This window comes from Euprymna scolopes, chromosome 42, assembly GCF_053919585.1.
Source record: "Euprymna scolopes isolate OS-2025 chromosome 42, ASM5391958v1, whole genome shotgun sequence".
Classification (NCBI taxonomy): Eukaryota; Metazoa; Mollusca; class Cephalopoda; order Sepiida; family Sepiolidae; genus Euprymna; species Euprymna scolopes.
Genome location: NC_136523.1, coordinates 15,148,295 through 15,170,178, shown reverse-complemented (window position 1 = coordinate 15,170,178; position 21,884 = coordinate 15,148,295). Strand labels below are relative to the sequence as shown.

Here is a 21,884-nt window from a genome sequence, read left to right as displayed (position 1 = left end):
CATCGTATGTCACCTTGACCTTAAAATGTTTTCTCGCTACCTAAATTTTCATGCATGAATCTGCTGCGCCTTGATAACAGTAACCACCATTTTAGCCTCATCCAATGATAATTCTGGAGGTGTCAACATTTCTATTGCATTACTTCATGATTACTTCGTATAATATGTACTAGTAAGGCCTAGATGAGACTTTGACCCCAGAATTATAGTATGGTAATGTAAGAATTCCACATTAATACAGACTAAATTTCTTACCTTAATGCTTAATGTGATTATAAAGAGAGATATACTGTTAATATATATGTGCAATAAAACTTATTCCAAATTGCCACGATTAATTAAGCTCAATAAAAACGAATTTACACTTTCAGAGCATATCCATTGGAAGTAAGCATACCAAACCTAAGATGTATTTAAATTGCACTCACATATTATTTTATTAGTATAAGACGCACTGTACTAACAATAAAATAATATAAATGTGATATGAATACATCTTTTGACTGGGAATGTTTACTTCTGATATTTATTTATATATATATATATATATATAATATATATATATATATATATAAAATTCAGAATAGTGAAATAGAATAAATCTACTGGTGTGCAAATCCAGTGATTATCGGGCTTACAAAATATTATTGCATGTAATAAGACTATCCCAGCTAAATAAAATTGCTCAATAATTTCTATATTTGAAATTTAACTTTTTCAAATCACAAATTTTAAATTCCTAAATTATGATTGATATAATATATGTATAATTATTTACTATAATAATTATTAAATACCTACATACTGTTTCATACTTTCAGAATTCATCAGTGCAGGGTGTCACGATTATCGCCGATGTAATATATATATATATATATTACATTTTTAGCAAGAATAGCCATGTCTGTAAGCACTAACATTCCACATTAATAAAGACTAAATTCTTCCTAGTATATATATATATATAATATGATCTTGAACCCCAATTTATTTTTTTTTTACAAAAGTGCTCAATACTAGCTATACCTATATAAATATATATTAGTAAGATAGATGCTATTCTTTATATATATATATATATATATATATATATATATATATATATATATATATATATAATCTGTTGTTATTTTTCCATTAACAATATTAGCAGTTTTGAAATGCTGCTTTTTGCTTTGTTAGCAATGAAGGAGTTACCTCCCCATTTTGTTTTATGTGCCCCCACCCCTTTTTTATGGGATATGGCTAGACTTTTCTGGCAAGGATCGGACCTATAACTACATAAGCAACATTTAAAAAAGGACATTTGTTAGCAAGAATATCCATGTTAGTAAGCCCCAACAATTTGCAAATTAACTAAAATGACTTTAAAAATGTATATTATTTCTTTTATCATGTTTGGGTTTTTTTCTCTTATCTTTCTGATTTTATTTTATTTTTATTTAAAGGACTTTTGAAAAAAAAAATTTTTGTAAAATTTTTTTATATTTTAAAAAAAACTTTTTTCTTTTTACTTTCCTCCTTGTTTTCTGAATCAGGGCTTGGAAAATCTTTCTCCATCTTCCTTTGCATAATTACATCAAATTCAAAGAAAAAGAAAAGAAAAGAAATGCTAATACAATTTTTTTTCAATCCCCCCGGATTCCCCACCCACACCCAAAGGACCCCAACAAAATCTCTGTCCATCCTTGGCTTTCTTCCTCTTCCTTCTCTATCCTAAAATACAAAATGACTGTACTAAGAAAAAGTTATATCTGAGATGAAGGGGGGGGTGATAAAATCCATTTAACATCTCCATACCCCCCCTTTTTTTTTTAACCCTTCCCTGTGTTTTCCCCTCCCATTCCTCCCTTGCCATTTCATCTCTGTCAGGTCAGTCTGCACTAGTGGATTGATCAAAGAAATTCCACAAGCATATATCCATCAAAATAGTTGGGATTAAAACATCAAAAGAATAATAAAAAAAAAAATTAAAAACAAAAGGCAAAAACATGTTCAGAAAATGTTTTGATTATGTCAGATTTAAGTTTTTTTTAATTTTTGTTTATAAAAAATTTTTATTTAAAAGTATGTTATTATAGGAACTATGAATTACAGAAAAATTACTTTTTTTTTTTTTTTTAAAATTTGTAGGGACCATGAATTAACTTTTTCGTTAATTATAGGAACTATGAAATAAAAATTTTTTTTTTTAGATTCTTAAGGACTTTCTTAATTTGTAGAAACCGTGAAATATTTTTTAATTATAAGAACTATGAATGAAAGAAAATTGTTTTATAAGAATGAATATAGCATGAATATAACATTTTTTTTAATTCATAGTTCCTATAAATATATATTTTTTAAGTTTTGGTATTCATAGTTCCTATAAAAAAAATTTTAAATATAATTTTTTTTTTTTTTTTTTTTTTTTTTTTTTTTTTAATTCATAATTTTTATAGATATAACATTTATATTTTTCTTCATTGTTCCTTTAATTAAAAAAATATTTTTCTTTTTAGGAACAATGGATTTAAAAGAAAAAAAAAAAAAAAAAAAACTTTTTTCTATCTTAATTTTTTTAAATTTTAAATCTGAAAAAAAAAAAGAAAATGAGGTGTTGTATATTTTTAGCCGAGAAGTGCGTTCACTTTTCTTTTGTATATATTGTTGTGTATTTGAAGACTTTGGCAGTTTTTAATTTCCGAGGTTAATAATTTTTTAGGAGAGTCACTTTATCAACTTTGGCCAAAGGGGAGCATCATTGTTCTTCAAACCGCAGAACCACTTTGCCTGTATTTTTTTATGTGGTTATACAACACCCCCCACCCTTTATTTTTATGCAGTTATTATTTTTTTTTACTCATCACAATCTTTCAAGTTGCACCGGTTTGGTAATATCGGGTACACAAGGAAATGCTACATTGTACGGTCCTCCTCTCCATGTCCGCAGATGGTTGGGTCAGTTTTGTAACCCCATCTAGCCATAAGTTTTTAATTTCCCCATTCCCAGACATATGAGCATCTTACACTGGACCCCAGTTGCTTTTAATTCAGAATTCAGGGTTTCAGAAGAGGAGATTTCCATATTAGTAGGAAACGGGACGCATTCTCTGGCCCACAACTGTAATCTGATCTATTTCTGAGATATTGTTAGGAGCTTCACGCAAAGCAAAAGAAATTGAGGCTATATTGTATTTTCTTTGTTCACATATAATTATATACTATGCTATCAGTAATCTGAGAAATCTATTCCTTATAGCAGACTGTTTCTTTACTCTAAGTGGAAACCATTTTTTCTCCTATTAGAGAGCTCAACCTATGAATATATATATATTATATATATAATAAGGAGAAAGGATCAAGAATCTGACAAAATAGTTGAAAAAAAGTCAAACTACACAAAACACACTCTTCAGCATTGCCAGACAAAATATAGACAGTGGGGGGGGGGTAATACACATTCTTTTGAAAGTCAATTTGAAAAGAAATTGGTTAATGGTAGGCGGTTGAAATTCATACATTTTTTTTTAATTGACATTTCAAATAGATATCTGACAAAATAGTTTTAAAAAAAAAATGTAAGTACAGAAAGTTATTTTTATTTATTTTTTAAAGGATACATCTTAATTATATCGTCCATCTTTCATTCACCCCTGGGGATTATTCTATTTTACAGATCTGGTTTATTATTATGCACTCAGTGTGACCTTTGTCAAGATTCATACTAGCTAACTTAATCGCTATTGACGTGGGGTCACTAATATATAACACAGGTAGAGGACTGTGTCAGATGTGAGACACTTTCTGGGATGATAGAATGGTCATTTGTTTTTTTTTTCTTGTTTTTTTTACAGTGACCTTAGCAACAGATATATCTGTATAAATCTTCAGGTCTGTAGTGAAAGTCAGTCGAAAGAATTTATTAAATTTATAAATATTGAACTAACCAACCAACCAAACAAAAAAAGATATTCAACCATACATTTGCCATGACATAAAAATAAAAAAATTAATTAAAAAAAAATCCATTTTATATTTTTGTTTTGTTTAATTTTTTTACTATGATGAAACCAATGTTCCAGGCGAAACATGTCAGTGAGCTAAATACGCACACCGTTTGTTTCTGCATAACGAAACGGATCTGTAAAAAATGTACCAAAATTTTAACATGTTGGAGGAGCTGTTTTGCACAAAAAAATAAATATTTGAATCTTGAATATAACTATACTGTTATTCTTATATATATATATATATATATATATATATTAGCAAGAGTATCAGTACCTGTCATTGATTGGGTCTTCAAAAATGAAAGGTTTTGAAAAGTGGGGTGTGGGTATAAAGAGATAGTTTCAAAACCAAAGCAACCCCTCAAACGAACATGAGGGGGGCAGTAGTGAGAATCTTTATTGAGGCAAACATGAATACTAATTAGGGCTCCCCATTATAAGTGATCCCCATGGGTCCCCACCCCAGTTGGCGTGAGTGAGCAATGTAACCCGTAAAAACCTTCCTCTTTCAATGGTGAGGTTATCATGGCAAGTTCGGTAGCACTGTATCAAACATTGTAAGTGTGCATAGGGTAACCGTTTGTAAGCGACACCCCTGGGCCGCTACTCTGTTAGTGAGGGTGAGCGGTATAACCCATCAAAACATTCCCCTCCCCATGATGGGTTATCCTGCTAAATTTAGTAGCTCTACGTGAAACAATGTGAGCATGCATAGTTTTCTCCCTGGGGCCCCGCCCCTGTTAGTGAGGGGGGGGGACTTTATCATACCCATTTTTGCTCCTTGATACCACTTCTATCACTGTATTTGGTCAGTTTAGTATAATAGTAAACCATATAGGAGCGTATTTGTAGACAGACAGACAGACAGACATTGAGCTTTATATATATATATATATATATATATATATATATATATATATATATATATATATATATAAGTATCCTGAGGTGAATAGGAACCCAGATTAATTAATCATGTAGTATTGAGTCTTACAATAATTTTTCAGAACAGAGATTTATTGTTTGAATGAAGATTACAGTTCAGAGATTTTCCTTAATCCATGGATTTTCGATGTAGGCTCATCTCCTCAGAGGAAAAGTCATTAGCAAATATTAGATCTAATTCGAAATAATTTTGCTATTCAGCACATACAAAGAAATATATTAAAAATTAATTACATTTTTTTTAGGGGACATAGATAAAGAAAATAGGAAATAAAAGTAGAAACCATGAAAGGATATGAATTTATGGTATCTGGGTGTCATGGTAATCCTTGAGAGTGGTATGATGTGGTCAGTCCGAGTTTGTTGAATAAATCACCATTGTAGGTAGATTCCAATTTATTGTAGAGCATTATTGGTCCTTAGCAATAATCCTTTGCGTATGGAAGGTCCGAGGTTTATTCCGCCTCGTTTTTAGCTGGTATGGTACCTGTATGAAGTGTCCACTGAAAGCTATTCTCTATTATAGGTTAAAATTATATATTAAAAACCTCCGTAATATTTTTGATAAAAATTCAGGATAGCTAGAAATTTTTCAAATCAGATATTTTAGGAATGGACTTGAAATAGAGATACAATAAGATAATATTAAAAAAAAACAAGATAGATAACATATATATATGGTATGTTTTGAGCATTTTTTCCGTGTCCCCAGATGAGAAGAGAGAAAGTCCAAATTTCTGTTGTGAAAAATTTTTCTGAATGAAATTCAAACAAAAAACTAATATATATATATATATATATATATTTAAAAGAGTGTAGCCATCAACAATTGTGGGTTTTTTTAAAGGTTTTCATCATATTTTTATTTTAAAATATTTTTATAACGCGTTTCGAGCTTAGGGTGTGCTCTCTTCAGATATTTTCGTAAAAAGTTTTTCTTTAAAATGGGAGTTTGTGGATATGCCTCCGCTGATATTAAATATGTTTTTCATAGTGGCGCGATGCGTGTGTTCAGTGTTTAGACGTTCTGTCTCCAAGTGTAAGTGTTTCACTGTGACCGGTCAAAGTTAGTTTCAAAGAGTGTTTTTTAGTCCATATGGTGAAGGTTTTTATGGCTTCTTTAGGGTTCTTTTTTATTTATTAAAGACTTTCTTTCCCCATGTATAGCATACACTCACACACAATCCCATACGCATACATATATATTCATGTACATGTACACATGCACACGCACACAGGCACACACACATACACACACGTACATACATAGAAATATATGTAGGAGCATACATATATACACATATACATACCCACCTACACACCCACACACGTACTCGCATACATCCACCGCTAACAATTATTTTTATTTTTTTATTTTTTATTTTATATATATATATATATATATATATACACTTTTTTTTTTTTTTTTTTTTTTTTTTTTTTTTTTTTTTTTTTTTTTCCTACCAAAACACGCATGTATATATGCGCTTAATCATTCAGACATATGTACACGCACCCACACACACACAAGTAAGATGGAGAATAATAGGTAGAAGATATATATACACACATACACGCACATACACACATATATGTACACACATATATGTATGTGCACATACACTCACAAACATCCACATACTATGTAGGCACATACACATACACACACACATGCACACACACACAGACATATGCAGGGGCTCACACATACGCGTATATCCATATTCACACGAACACATTTACCCACTCATACATGTGCATACATATGTATATATACATACATACACACATACATACGGATGTGTATATACTCATCCACCCATATATATATATATATGGGCACATGCACTCACAATCCCACACACACACACATATTCATACATCCCACCTTATGTATATATTGGTTGAAGTTTCCTTTCCAATCCATGCACATATGCATACATGGATTCGGTCACCCAAACATAAGTGCACGTATACATACAAACAAGATGTAGCATAGATAACAGATGATATATAATTATACACACACGCATACACAATCATATGTGTACACCCACGCACATACACATATACACACGCACACATGCGCGCACACATACATACATACGTTTAATTTCTAGTTGTTTGTTTAGTTAAGAGAAATGGTACTGTACTGGGTATGGGCGCGCGCACCCGCGAAAGTGTGCGTGTGCCTTATTGTGCTTTTTTGTTGTTTTGTGTGTGAGGGTGCACACCTACCCAAGCATGCATGCGTTTAAGTGTATTTTGTGTTTTGCCTATTTATGTGTATAATTATGGAGAGACGTTTAAGGCGGGGTTAAACTTTGTTATGAAATTTTTTTCTTGAGTTAGCAAGTAGAAGTAGTTGTCAGTTTGGAAGATGGGCAGGCAGATTCGAGATAATGCCCATCTTCCAAACTGACAACTACTTCTACTTGCTAACTCAAGAAAAAAATTTCATAACAAAGTTTAACCCCGCCTTAAACGTCTCTCCATAATTATACACATAAATAGGCAAAACACAAAATACACTTAAACGCATGCATGCTTGGGTAGGTGTGCACCCTCACACACAAAACAACAAAAAAGCACAATAAGGCACACGCACACTTTCGCGGGTGCGCGCGCCCATACCCAGTACAGTACCATTTCTCTTAACTAAACAAACAACTAGAAATTAAACGTATGTATGTATGTGTGCGCGCATGTGTGCGTGTGTATATGTGTATGTGCGTGGGTGTACACATATGATTGTGTATGCGTGTGTGTATAATTATATATCATCTGTTATCTATGCTACATCTTGTTTGTATGTATACGTGCACTTATGTTTGGGTGACCGAATCCATGTATGCATATGTGCATGGATTGGAAAGGAAACTTCAACCAATATATACATAAGGTGGGATGTATGAATATGTGTGTGTGTGTGGGATTGTGAGTGCATGTGCCCATATATATATATATATGGGTGGATGAGTATATACACATCCGTATGTATGTGTGTATGTATGTATATATACATATGTATGCACATGTATGAGTGGGTAAATGTGTTCGTGTGAATATGGATATACGCGTATGTGTGAGCCCCTGCATATGTCTGTGTGTGTGTGCATGTGTGTGTGTATGTGTATGTGCCTACATAGTATGTGGATGTTTGTGAGTGTATGTGCACATACATATATGTGTGTACATATATGTGTGTATGTGCGTGTATGTGTGTATATATATCTTCTACCTATTATTCTCCATCTTACTTGTGTGTGTGTGGGTGCGTGTACATATGTCTGAATGATTAAGCGCATATATACATGCGTGTTTTGGTAGGAAAAAAAAAAAAAAAAAAAAAAAAAAAAAAAGTGTATATATATATATATATATATATAAAATAAAAAATAAAAAAATAAAAATAATTGTTAGCGGTGGATGTATGCGAGTACGTGTGTGGGTGTGTAGGTGGGTATGTATATGTGTATATATGTATGCTCCTACATATATTTCTATGTATGTACGTGTGTGTATGTGTGTGTGCCTGTGTGCGTGTGCATGTGTACATGTACATGAATATATATGTATGCGTATGGGATTGTGTGTGAGTGTATGCTATACATGGGGAAAGAAAGTCTTTAATAAATAAAAAAGAACCCTAAAGAAGCCATAAAAACCTTCACCATATGGACTAAAAAACACTCTTTGAAACTAACTTTGACCGGTCACAGTGAAACACTTACACTTGGAGACAGAACGTCTAAACACTGAACACACGCATCGCGCCACTATGAAAAACATATTTAATATCAGCGGAGGCATATCCACAAACTCCCATTTTAAAGAAAAACTTTTTACGAAAATATCTGAAGAGAGCACACCCTAAGCTCGAAACGCGTTATAAAAATATTTTAAAATAAAAATATGATGAAAACCTTTAAAAAAACCCACAATTGTTGATGGCTACACTCTTTTAAATATACATTTTTTCTCTCGTTGGAACTACACAACCATCACTTTAAATATATATATATATATATATATATATATATATATATATATATATATAACAAGTAGTTAATAAAACATGTTAAAAAAACACTTTGAAAGAGTTAAAAACATTTAATTTTAAAAAGCACAAAATAAGTGGATAGTCTTTACTCTGCGGAGTTTCGAAGAAATACTTTCCTTCTCATCAGAAGGTAGGATTTAGCAAAATGCGAGATCAGATTTTGCTAGCAAAAGTATTTGATGAAACTACAAGTAAGTCATAGATCTTACTTGGTAACAAATAGTGAAAGAGAGGGAGTATTGTGAAGAAAAAGGTGATTTCACATGAATGGATAGTTTATATATATATATATATATATATATATATATATAAATGTGGGGAAGTTTAAAAATAAGTATAGAAAGATTAATTCGTTTCTGCTGACATACCTTAAATGATTTAAATTTTGAAAAACTGAATTAAACAAACGAAAAACATTGAACCATACATTTGCCATGACATTAAAAAAGAAATCTATTTCTGTTTTTGTTCTGTTCAATTTTTTACAACGATGAAGCCAATGGCAAAACATGTCAGTGAACTAAATTGATTTTTTTTTCCACATCGTTATTTTATTATTAATTTTCCCTAAGTGTCTATGATCTATAAAAAAGAGACTTTGTTCTTTCCTAGAAGTGTTGGTTCTTTTCTAGAGCAGTGCCTCCTCCAAGAAATGCAAGAGATCTTTGGTTTTGTCCAGCCAGAAATCATTTTCATTCTGCCAATTTATAGGCTCCAAAGTCACTTTCGAATTTCGAAATCTCATAAGGAGATGTTTAAAGGTTTCAAAAAAAAAAAAAATCACCTAATTTCCCAGAGCCAGGAATAAAGTGGGGCAACAGGGCGGTTTCTTTTATATTTGAACTGCCCGTTCTGACCCAGCGTTGCCCAGGATTAACCAATGTAGTAACCTACTATATGAAGAGCAGCTATTTGTCTCCTTATCCATTCTCCCAGGCTTTGCCTTCTCTCTTTGAGTTTATTGTTAATCACCAGAGGCACTCTTACCGGGAAACACCGATGGAGCTGCGCACGCAGGCACTTTTTGCAGGTCAGAGTGCCCTTCCTTGGGGTGCTGACCTCTCAATCTCACTTTCCGATACTAGTGTCTGAAGTTCTTGCAGTGGGAGAGAACTAAAAACCATCCACTAAAAAGTCAAACTACACAAGACACACCCACAACACTGATATAAGATTATATTATTTTTTTATTTTTGTGGACTATTTTCATCTCATCTTTTCTTAGTGGTTTCAAACGTCGTGAAACAACTAAGAAAAGATGAGGATAACAGTCTACAATAAATAAAATTAATAAATAATGCTCATCTCAATAATAAATTCCAATTAATAATACAGAATTAAAGAATTTTCAGCATTGCATCAGACTTAATGTCGGTACATATGTTTTATCAACCTTTAGTCATAAACTAAAACTAAAATTCACTTTCTTGGCCTCAAGGAGCAAAAGTGCAGTATCTGTTCAGTCGAAGAAGGAAGCTCTCTTATTTGTGAGGAAGGGAATGATTGTGTGAAATGGCACCTGTGATAGGACGGGATGAGAGGGGAGATTAAAAAAAATGGTGCACACACTTTATATCCCTTCTATTTTATTGCCATTAATTCACCTAAAAATCTGAAACTACACCAGACACACCCATAAAAGTTTTTTTTCTGCATTGCCTCAGATGGAATATTGGGTCCATTTAAAAAAAAAAAAAAAAAATATTTTCATCAAATCGAACTAAAATACACGTTCTTGGTTTTTAAGCCTCAAAAGTGTAGTATCTGTTCTGTTAGGGGGAGGGGAAACTCCTTTATTTGCGAGAAGGAAAGCGATAGAGGAAGATAGAAAGAAAACTGTGATAGGGAGATAAAAGTTTTTTTTTTTTTTTCTTTTTATATACATACTAATGGTTTATTGTATACCAAGGCTAAAAGCCAGTTGAGGATAAATCTTAATGAGATGAGGGAACAGTACAATGAAAGGATTATGAAGACAACTCGATAGATATTATTCCTGTTTACTTGCCTCTCTACGATGGAGTTAGACACAAGGTCAGTTTTTAATGGCGTGAAAATTCGAATGTGATTTTGAAACCTTTAAATTTTTAATTGAAAGATAGTTTCTAGATAGAATAAAAGTCTATTAGCTTGACTTAAAACACGTATATTAGAGAAGTTCACCACATGTTTGAGAACAAATTTGTCACTTATCTCCGTCTTGGACCAGTCGTTCAGCTGTCAGAAGTGGCTTACCACCATCAACCGTTATGTCAGTTCAGCTGGTGGCGTTCCACTATGAATTCTTATCTGGTTGGTTCATCTCTTTTGTTGGCCGTCCACTTCATCTTCTTGAAATGATTTTTTTACATAATTGGAGACTAGCAACCAGAAAACATGTCCAAACCATGTTAATCTTTTTTTCACCCCTCTCCAAATAATGTTGGCGGATCTGGTAACGTTAAAAGTCTCTTGATATCTATATTTTCTAGTCTATCGCATATATATTGTCACATAAGCCATGGTCAAGTATTATGGTTCGTTTGTGCTCCTCCGCTAAAGATAAAAAAAAAAGTTGTTGATTAGTAGCTTTAGCTAGTCTGGTGTTTTTTTGTGAAAGTTTAGCAAGGAGGTGGGATATAGATTGGAGCTCAGATGAGCACTTGCCATGAAAATAATGATAGAGCAGAGACAGGCTCGCAATGTCTCTTCTGTGGAGAAGAGGTTGCAGGGAAGGGAAAAGAGCATCACCTACAAGGTTTCGAAGTCCGTTTTGAACTCTATCAAGCAAGATAGGATGTGCCAAGCAGCTCCTGTTTAGATGTACCAACAGTATTTGGCTCAGAAAGTCTATCTCAAAAAGTAGCAAGTGACTACATCATAGGCGAGCATTGGGGTTCATTTGTGCTCCTAAGCCAAAGATAAACGGTACTTCGCAGCAGTAGAATATCTCAAAGAACCAAAATCTTTTAATAATCCTTTTTAATAAGATAAATTATTTTTGTCAGTGTGCACTGGTTGTCCAATATGCAAAGAGTGTTTATTCCAAAAGCCGTTCTTACCACGGAGAGGTTGAAAATAAGAAAATGCCTTTCGGAAAAAAATACCCCATAACCTCCCAATGTTAAGAATGGCTTTCGGAACAAACAACCCCTCCCCATGTTAAGAATGGCTTTTGGAATAAACACCCTTTGCAGGTTGGACAACCAGTGCACATTGACCGTTATTTTTCATGGAAATACAGTTTGGAAATTAGTCAAAAACTATTTTGTGTTACTCATCTGTGTTTTAAAAAAATAAATACAATATTTAAAAAGTTTAAAGCAATTTAATTTGCTGCAAATGCTGATAGATTAAAATAACCCACATTCAGCCATTACAAGAAGTAATTACATAATCAAATTATGGTTTCCTCGCAATCTCTATTTACGGTAAATTAAATTGCTTGAAACTTTTTTTATGAAATATTGAACTTTTTTTTTATGCAAGTAAGTCAAGAATGAGTAATTAAAGCAATATATGTATTTGTTTTTTTTAACTAACTTTTTAATTTTTTTTTTTTTTTAATAATTTATGTTACTGAAAGGAACAAAGGGTACCGTTCTGAAAATTAAAATTACAAAAAAAAAATAAATCCGAAAATTTGAGACTAAAAAAGTCTGTAAGTATATACTTGGAGAGGGCTGGGGGTGAGACATACCTCATTTTTCAATTTTTTTTTTTTTTTTTTTGTTCCATTGTATATTTTTTTTTTATCTTCAAAATTCCTTTTTTTTTCTTTTCATCTGACAGTCATGATTCTATGAATTTGTTATACTCTTGTAAGACAATAAAAAAAAAATATATATAAAAAAAAAAAATTAGAACCCCGAAAAATTATATATAAAAAAAAAAAAAATAAATTGTTGTTTTGTTTATTATTGTGTAAGATTTTGGGGAAGTGGGGGGAGGGGGATTTTGTCTGTTGCGTGTATATCTCATTACGTGTGTCTTTGTCTATATCTATGTATTTAATTGTGATACGTCTAGTGTGTGTGCATGAAGTCTTATATGTGTGTTGACATACCTTTTTTTTTCTGCCTCTTGGCTTTGCCACTCGTAGCTGCAAAGGGAACTGCATGCATAAAATAACAAGTAGAACACTTCCTTTAATCAATGCTTGGTTTATTTCTTTTTCAGTCTTGCCAGTTCAACGAACTTTCTCTGCCGTTCTTAACTTGTTTTGCAAAGAAGAAAGTGCCCACGTGTGTGTGCATCATGTGGCTATACGACTTACCTTCAGGTGGGATTTGAGAGAAAAAGAGAGAGATTAAAGATGGCAGCCATGGATTTATAGTAGTCTAGCCTCATGGAATTGCGAATTGTAGCGAGGAGTACTTTTTATAAGGTGAGGGTGCTGGCCCCACACCCAACATTCCCAGAAGGTACATACAGCGCCTAGCCTTCCCAAATGGTCACCCATCTGGTACTGGCCAGGCTCAACGTTGCTTAACTTTGGTGATCTGGTGAGAACCGGCGTGTCAACATGATTGTGCTGTATAAAATGTCTGAATGTTTAACTATAAAGATTTACCATAAAAATCCATGTAATATATATATATATATATATATATATATGAGTAAAAAAATTAATAATTGTGAATTATCAGTTTCAAAAGGAAAAACAAACAAATCAAAATCAAGTTGATTTTGGTTGTTTTTTTGTTTTTTTTTACATAGGCATCACCACTTATCAAGTCCAAGAGGTCACTCAAGGACGCACCTAGCTTTATATATATAGATAGAGAATTGCATCAGCAGTGAGATATCTACTGACTCGATCGGCCTTGGCAACTGATTTAATGTATGTGTTCCATTTCAGATCAGGAGTAAAGGTCAAGCCCAGAAGCTTGTCAAAACATGAGGCCTCCCCAAGACAAGAACCATTCATTTCAATTGATATATATATATATATAAAGTGTGTTAGTGTGCACATGTTTTGTAATGTTTCTTAGAACGTTTTATATACTACGTAGATTATAATATCTCCAATTTACGAAACGAAAAGGTGACAAATGCAAATTAAGACGCGGTTGAATTTGAGCATATAAAAAGTTGGTATTTCTTTCATTGAGAGGATGTTCGTTTTTTGACTTGGAGTCGTTTGAATGTGCAGTGAATTTGCATGTCAGTGGGAAGAAAGAAGTCTGGATTTTCTACGAACGTCGAAACAGAGGGGGGGGGAAGGATTTTTGTTTTTGCATGTGCCAAGAACACTACAAGCTAAAGAAAACCTTTTTTTTTCACAAACATTTAACAGTATTTGGCAGTTCAAACATTAATTCAATTTCAACATTTTACACACACACACACACACACACACATATATATAGAACAAGTAGTTAATAAAACATGTTAAAAAACACTTTGAAAAAGAGTTAAAAACGTATTTAATTTGGATTTTACTTGTGCGGATGGAAATTTTACTAACTTTCTTGGATTTTGCATCTTTGGATTTTAACGTCATTGGAAATTTTACCCTTCACCAGACTATCCATTCACGTGAAATCACTTTTTTATTCACCCTATTCTTTCTGCTTCACTTTTTGTTATCAAGTAAGATCTATGACTTACTTGTAGTTTCATTTAATACTTTTGTAAGCAAAATCCGATCCCGCATTTTGCTAAATCCTACCCTCTGATGAGAATGAATGTAATCCTTCGAAACTGCGGATTAAGGACTGTCCATTTATTTAGTGTTTCCTTTTTAAAATTAAATATGTTTTTAACTCATTTTCAAAGTGTTTTTTAACATGTTTTATTAACTACTTGTTTTTATTATAAGCTCTATCTTCTATTTGGTTTTATCGAGCTTTTACATCTGGTTGAGATTACTTTATAAATATTAATTCTTTAATATTTATAATTTACTTAAGTTTACCAAGATGGCAAAACTAAACTGTAATTCTTATTATTATTATATATATATATCTATATATATAAAAGGCAAAATGTGTGTGACCATTTCGTGTATGTCTTCAAAAGGCTTTTCTCGCACACGGTTCCGATGTCGTTACGATCGCTTACAACTGTTTATATGGGTCCTAAATAATAATATATACGATTTGGGAAAGTGCGTCGCATCTAAATTTATTTACGTCAACTTTTACAAAATTATTGCTATTTTGGCTTCTCGCATGTTGAGGCTTTTTCGTATAAAAAGTGAAACTAATTCAAAGTTAACAATGAACAACGTTCTCGGCATTGCGCCAGGAAATGTCCAGAAGCAATCAGCTTTGATCAATGTTGTACATAAGACAATTGCTATTCAATCTGGACAATTGGGAGCTGGTTCCCCTCCCCCCAACAGATGTTGGGGGGAAAAAACCAAAAACAGTAAAACTTGGGTAAATAACTGCGTGACTTCTATTTGACCTTCTTAATTAGGTCAAATGGTAGCAGCAGAGTTTACTTTTATTGTGCACGCCTGTTTTTATAGTTTAATAAATAAATTCAAACTTGAGTATGTTGTATGTATGTCGCGGTGGCCTAATGGGTAACGTCTCCCGTTTTTTTTTTTCACACATTAATTTCCAACTCAAGGGTACGGGTTCGATTCTCATACTTACCTACCAAAACGTTTTTTTTTATTTACCCCCCCCCCCTGGAGTTTTGATTTACCTCAAGAGACCCGGGCATCGTATATATATAAATAAATGATACAGGAACAAAACTATACAAGCCTGTTTTCATTATGAAAATTAATTTGTACATATTAATTAAATTGTAAACAAACAAACGGACAAGAATGCAGCTTTTTTATAATACAAGATACTGGCTTGAATATAACACCAGTTTTAAGCAAATGACTAAATACATAAATCCGTAAACATGAGATGTGATGGATATATTTGAGATGAAGACGATAATGACACAAGCTGATGATCTGGGTGTATGAAGTTCGAATCCAGTCAGTTCCATAGCACCATCTTCATGTGGATGTTGGCAACCTTCACATGATCCCTCCTCTAAGTACTTGACTCCAGAAGGAATCATTGAAACCAATGCCAACAACCAAATTGTGATGGTTAGAGAAATTGTACCGTGACAATTCATACAAATTTACTTTTCTCTACAATTAAGATTCCGTTTTATTTTTCAAGGCGACCCTGGCCATTTCGAGGGCACCGTCGTATGTCTTGTTGCCGCCAATGAAGCCAGAGGCGTGTACAAAAATACAGTCTTTGATTCCAGATTTTTCAGAGAGTACATCGTCACGAAGACCACGCCACTCTTCAGGTAAAGACAGTCTGAAAAAAAAAAAAAAAAAAAAAATTATTATACAAAGTTGTGGTTGTGTGTGCGTGCAAAAAGTAAAAAAAAAAAAAAAACTATACAAAATACAACCACAAAGCTGATGTACTCTTTTTTCGAGCACTGCCTTGGAGGGAATATGCGATACTATGGACTACCCCTCCCTCTACATAGTGAAAATTATGGGAAATGTGATCGGCAGTCATGTAAGTCACTTATTATGTAAAGAGCAGTTGTATGCGTGTATGTTTGTATATCCAGCTAAAAATCCAAAACTACTAACTAAAGACTCACAAAGTTTACATTTTCTTGATTGTTTTTCTTTCGTAGATGTATAATAACTAAAAACAAAACAAAATTATTCATTCTTGGGGCGTTGACTAGAGGAGGAAGATTGTTTTTTCAGCCATTTCGAATGTTATCTATTACGAGTATGGAAATCCGATATTGTCCAGGATTGAATGAGGATCTACGAATGTCCCACACTTCCATAGGAGTAAAAGTTATTCAAAGCAGTTTTCAGATCGGAGTAGACCAGCAGATGATGGTCGACTCAGAGATAAATGGTGTTTTGATATTTTTTTTTGTTTGTGTGTGTGTGTGTGTGTCAAAAGTCAGAAACTACACAAGATACAACCACAAAGCTGTATATATATATATTTTTTTTCAACATTGCCTTGGAAGTAATATATGATACGATGGAATGCATTCCCACCTGCATCTCCATAGCACAAACACAGGACAATATAAGGAAATGATAAACAAAGACAATTGGAATTAAGATGTGTAGTCAGCTAAGAGTTTGGTGAAGAGGGTGAGTGCAGAAGTTGTCAGTTTCTATTGATCGAGGATTGGAATGGCAGGTGACTAAAACAAAGACCATACATAGGATTTCAAGTCATAAGTTAATATATTACTGGAAAGTCCTTAGCATTTTAAAAGTACAGGTTTCTGAAGGCTCTTACCAAGCCTATCAACATATGAAACTTAGCATCTGTTATGCATATTTTTTTTTCATTGCTGACAATTTTCCAACTTATTTACATTCAGATAGAAGAAAATGGATTACATGTTTGGCAGTTATGCTTTTTTTTTTTCTAAAAAAAAAAACGTGTTACGCACACGTTTTTTCCATTGCCGACAAAATTATTCAAATTTTGTTACTTTCAGACATCCCTCAGTAACAAGAAAACGGATTGCAGCAATTTTCATGACTGGTAGTTATGCTTTTTTTCTTTTTTTACGTTACTGGCATAACTACACTTGTATATTGATTTTGCTGCTGTTGATTTCGATCAATAAATTTTTGTTTGAGCCAAGATATGTTCATCTGAATTTAAAAGTTAAAAAACGCAAGAAGTTTCTGTGTTAAACTAATATATTACGTTGTCCGGAAAAGCATTTTAAAAGTTTCTGAATGCTCTTAGCAAGCCTATTAGCTGTTTACTTAAATCACAAACGAGACTTATACATTTCACATATTTTTCCATTTACTGACAATTGTTTCAATTAATTTATTTTCACATGACCCTCATTACAAGAAAGTCAATTGCAACAAATTTCATGCTCTGTAATTATGCATTTATTTTTCTTCAAAAAAGGAGAAACAGCTGCTAAAGTTTTTAAAGAAATTTGTGAAGTGTATGGCGACAAATTTTGTTACTTTCAAATAATTTATTTTCAAATAAATTTTAAAAGAAAATCAATTGCAACAAATTACATGCTTGGGAGTGATTCATTTTTTTTTTTTTTTTTTCAAAAAAGAACAAACAACTGCTAAAACTTTCAAAGAAATTTTTTTAAGTGTATAGCAACAATGCTAGGAGAATCAACAGTTTGCAAAGTTCAAAATGGAAAACATAATCTTGAAGACGACACTTGCAGTGGAAGACCCTGAAAATTTGATATTGACATTTTGAAGACAAAAACTGAAGAAAATATAAATATCACAATTGTGTGTGTGTGTGTGTAGGGGGGGTGCATTTATATCTGACCTGTTTGTGAATCCTTCTCCGTGTACAGGAACACACTGTACCCTCCAGTTGCCGGCTTGATCAGTGTAGAGGACATATTTTATGCCTGGTGTGATGCCCTGTTCTTCTTCGATGGTCAGCAGGTGATCTTTCCATGGGCAATGACCAGGGAACAAAAGCAAAATCTCACCACTTTCGTCGACCTTAAATGATAAGAAAAATATCAAAGTGATATACGTTTGAAAAAAAATAAAAAAAATAAATAAAGTGGGAGAAAAATTTTAGAAGTTGGAAGAGAGAAAGCAGCTGAGAGAAAGAGAGAGCAAGATTATATATATATGTGAGAGAGAGAGCGAGAAAGAGAGAGAGAGGGAAACTAGAAGATGTACCCGGCATTGCCCGGTTGTAAAAAAAAAAGAAAAAAAAAAAAGAAAAAAAAAAAAAAAGAAAGAAAAAAAAGAAAAAAAAAGAAAAAAAAGAAAAAAAAAAAAGAAAAAAAAGAAAAAAAAAAGAAAAAAAAAAAGAAAAAAAAGAAAAAAAAAGAAAAAAAGAAAAAAAAGAAAAAAAAAGAAAAAAAAGAAAAAAAAAGAAAAAAAAGAAAAAAAAAGAAAAAAGAAAAAAAAAGAAAAAAAAAGAAAGAAAAAGAAAAAACAGAAGAAAAAAAACAGAAAAAAAAAACAACAACACAAATATTATGAATTTTAAGAAGGCTAGAAAATGCTGCATATTTTTTTTCTTCTTATAAACAATTTATTTGTTTAATTGAGATATTTCGATGAATACATCCTTGTCAATGTCTTTCTTTTCCTTGTTCGCATGATGTAATCCGCGAGATAGAGTGTTAGTTCGCAGGTCTCCAAAAAAATAATCAGCAGCAGAGTGTCGCGTTAGCAGCGCAAAATAGATTAAAGAAACATTACCTGCATTTGAAGCGTTGCACATATTTGAAATTTAAAAATTACGTATATAAACGTTTTACTAAATGCAAATTTCTTATTTATTATGAACGGAAATACCATAGGTATTAAACATAACATTAAATCCATTTAGAATAATGAAGTAAAAAAAAAAAAAAAAAAAAAAAAAAAAAAAAAAAAAAAAAAAATGGAAAGAAACTGAGACGTGCATGCGAGTAAACCAAAACCTAAAGACGAGTCAAGTACGATAACCATTAGGCCAACTTGACACAATTTTTAAACAATGTTTTCAAACCTACTTATTCTTAACATAGGTAATTTGTCATGTGAAGCATTTATGCATGCGCAGTCGTGAAACAGTAAACAGAAAAAAAATCCGACCCCCCCCCCAACATACCATGATTTCAATTTTGACCCCTTAGCAGCCCTTTTTTCGATATGTCTGAATACCTTATATATCAAATCTCAAGTGTGTACATCAAAAATTCATATATAGTATATAGGTTGAAAAATGTTTTCACGCACACATTCTCAGAGGATCAGGGAGAGAGAGAGAGAGACAGAGAAAAAAGCAGAAAGACGGAGAGAGAAAAAGAGAGGGGCGCATCAAATTTTCACAAAAAAAAAAAAAAAAAAAGAAGAAAAAAAAGAAAACAGCATTCTTACCGTTTTCCTTTCTTCCAAAGCTTTCAGAACTTTCTCTCTCGCAGGTAGCCACGATTCCTTATAGAACACAATACGCTCAACAAATTCATTTCCGACAAGATTCATCGCCTTCTTAAACAATTCCTGCAGAACAAAAATATTTTTAACATCAATAGAATTTATTAACAAAAATCAATAAATAAAATAACTTTGTTTAAAAGATTCGTGTTGAGGATGCGGCAAAAATGGATATAAGCATTGACTGGCACTTGCAGTTTAGTCAAGACATTAAAAAATTAAAATATCGAAAAAAGATTATATTGTACGTATCTGTTTTGGACTCAGGATCTCCGAAAAAAAATTTCATTTAATTTGATTGAGTAGTTTTTGTTTTTTTTTTACAGCGGAAAACACGTTTTTATGAGAGTGCGTTGAAGTCAGCCATTGTGAAATTTGCTGAAGTTGAACAACGTGCCATGGGGAGATAACTCCATGTAAAGTGCCGACACTCCCTCCCCATCTTTAATTCTAGCTTTTCTTCCTAAAAATTGAACCTTTTGTTCGGTATCATAACAAATTGTTTTTTGGCTGTAAAAAAAAACAAAAAAAAAACCTACTTGATGAAATTAAGTGAAATTTTTGTTCCATAACGTATACGTGCAATATAATCTTTTTTTTTTTTTTTTTTTTTTCGCTATTTTCATTTTTTAATGTCTTGACTAAACTGTTCAAGTATCCATTGATTAACCATCAGGACAGTCTTCTAGAGCGTGGTGATGGCTTAATCCTCACCTCCTGATAATTATGGCTATGACAACAGAATATTTTTATCATTGTTTTAACTCTCGAGCATATATCAGTTAATCAATCGAGAACCACATCACTTTATCTAAAAGCATATAAGATATCAACAGATACACACTCGAGAGTCAAAACAATGAAAAGAACATGCTGTTGTCCTAGCCCTAGTGATAATGACCAAGAATTACATAAATTTATTAATTATTAATATTATTAATAATAAAAAGAATTTCAATATTTTTTCTGATTCCCATATAATTACAGATTCTATTTTAAATTTCTGATTCCGATACAATTACTGATTCCAATTCTTTTAAAATTTCTAAATATAAAATTGGTTCTTGTAAGGATGGGGTGTTGTCGGATTACCGCAAGAACCTATATACTGTGTGCATATATTTTTGCAAATGTAAAAATCACTTATTATGGTGACCTGTGATTCCGGAGATGGTAAATTGATCCAAGCCAGAGTTCTGGAGCAGAAGGAGGAGTACGCGTCGGTTGTTTGTTTTTGTTTTATGGCATATCAACTCTTTTCAGGTTATTTAATTCCGAATCCAATTATTTTGGAAAAAATTTTTTTAATAGAATATATTTGTTTTTTTTTTCAAGTAGGTTTCTATTTAACCCATAGTTGGGACCCTAACAGGTACTACCACTCTGAGTCAGAGTGGACCTCCAAGCAATAGCAATCAAGGGATGGCTCCACACTCCCCAAAGCCCGCAAGCGGGGACCTTACTATCGCATATAGTTTAAGGTCATATCCAGGACCAGCATGAGTGGGATTTGGAGTTAAACGTTGATTTTTTTTTAGAGCTGCTGGGTAATTAATTGTGTGTCTCTGAGCAAGTTATCTTCCTCTGACCCACTAAGCAGAATTTGAATACTATTTTTTTTTTTACACCATTTACCAAGGCCCAGAGACCACCCAAGGATAAGGGTTATTGAGTGTACAGTAGTCAATGGGATAATTTCTTAGTAATCATTAGTAGTAGAAAGTAGTAGGTAAATTCAATTATTTAATGGGATGGTTCATCAAGAATTTATTTACATTGTACTTGAAGACAACTAGATTGTAGTCAGCTGGAAAACAGACTAATGAAAGAGAGTTCCACAGGCGTGCAGTTCTGAGAAAGAAACTTTGTTCATGGAATTGACGTTTACGTTTAGGCACAGATAAAGAGCGGGGGGAAATTATTGACAGTGGTTTCAGCTAGACGGGTGTTTTTCGTGAAAGATTGGCAAGGGGGGACCATAGATTGGAGTTCAGATGAG

General features: G+C 32.6%; 1 protein-coding gene across 2 annotated transcripts in view; it reads right to left on the bottom strand.

Annotated features, from left to right (window-relative positions):
* Positions 1-15,762: 15,762 nt before the first annotated feature.
* Positions 15,763-21,884, bottom strand: part of LOC145266931 (MYG1 exonuclease-like) — a 46,036-nt gene continuing 39,914 nt past the window's right edge. For both annotated transcript variants that reach the window (XM_080122733.1, XM_080122732.1), the window contains exons 6-8: positions 19,829-19,951; positions 18,267-18,448; positions 15,763-16,268 (exon numbers count right to left, since the gene is read on the bottom strand). In XM_080122733.1, coding sequence (XP_079978859.1) covers positions 16,097-16,268; positions 18,267-18,448; positions 19,829-19,951 — 477 coding nt within the window. In that variant the 3' untranslated portion in view covers positions 15,763-16,096. The remainder of the gene's footprint in view (positions 16,269-18,266; positions 18,449-19,828; positions 19,952-21,884) is intronic.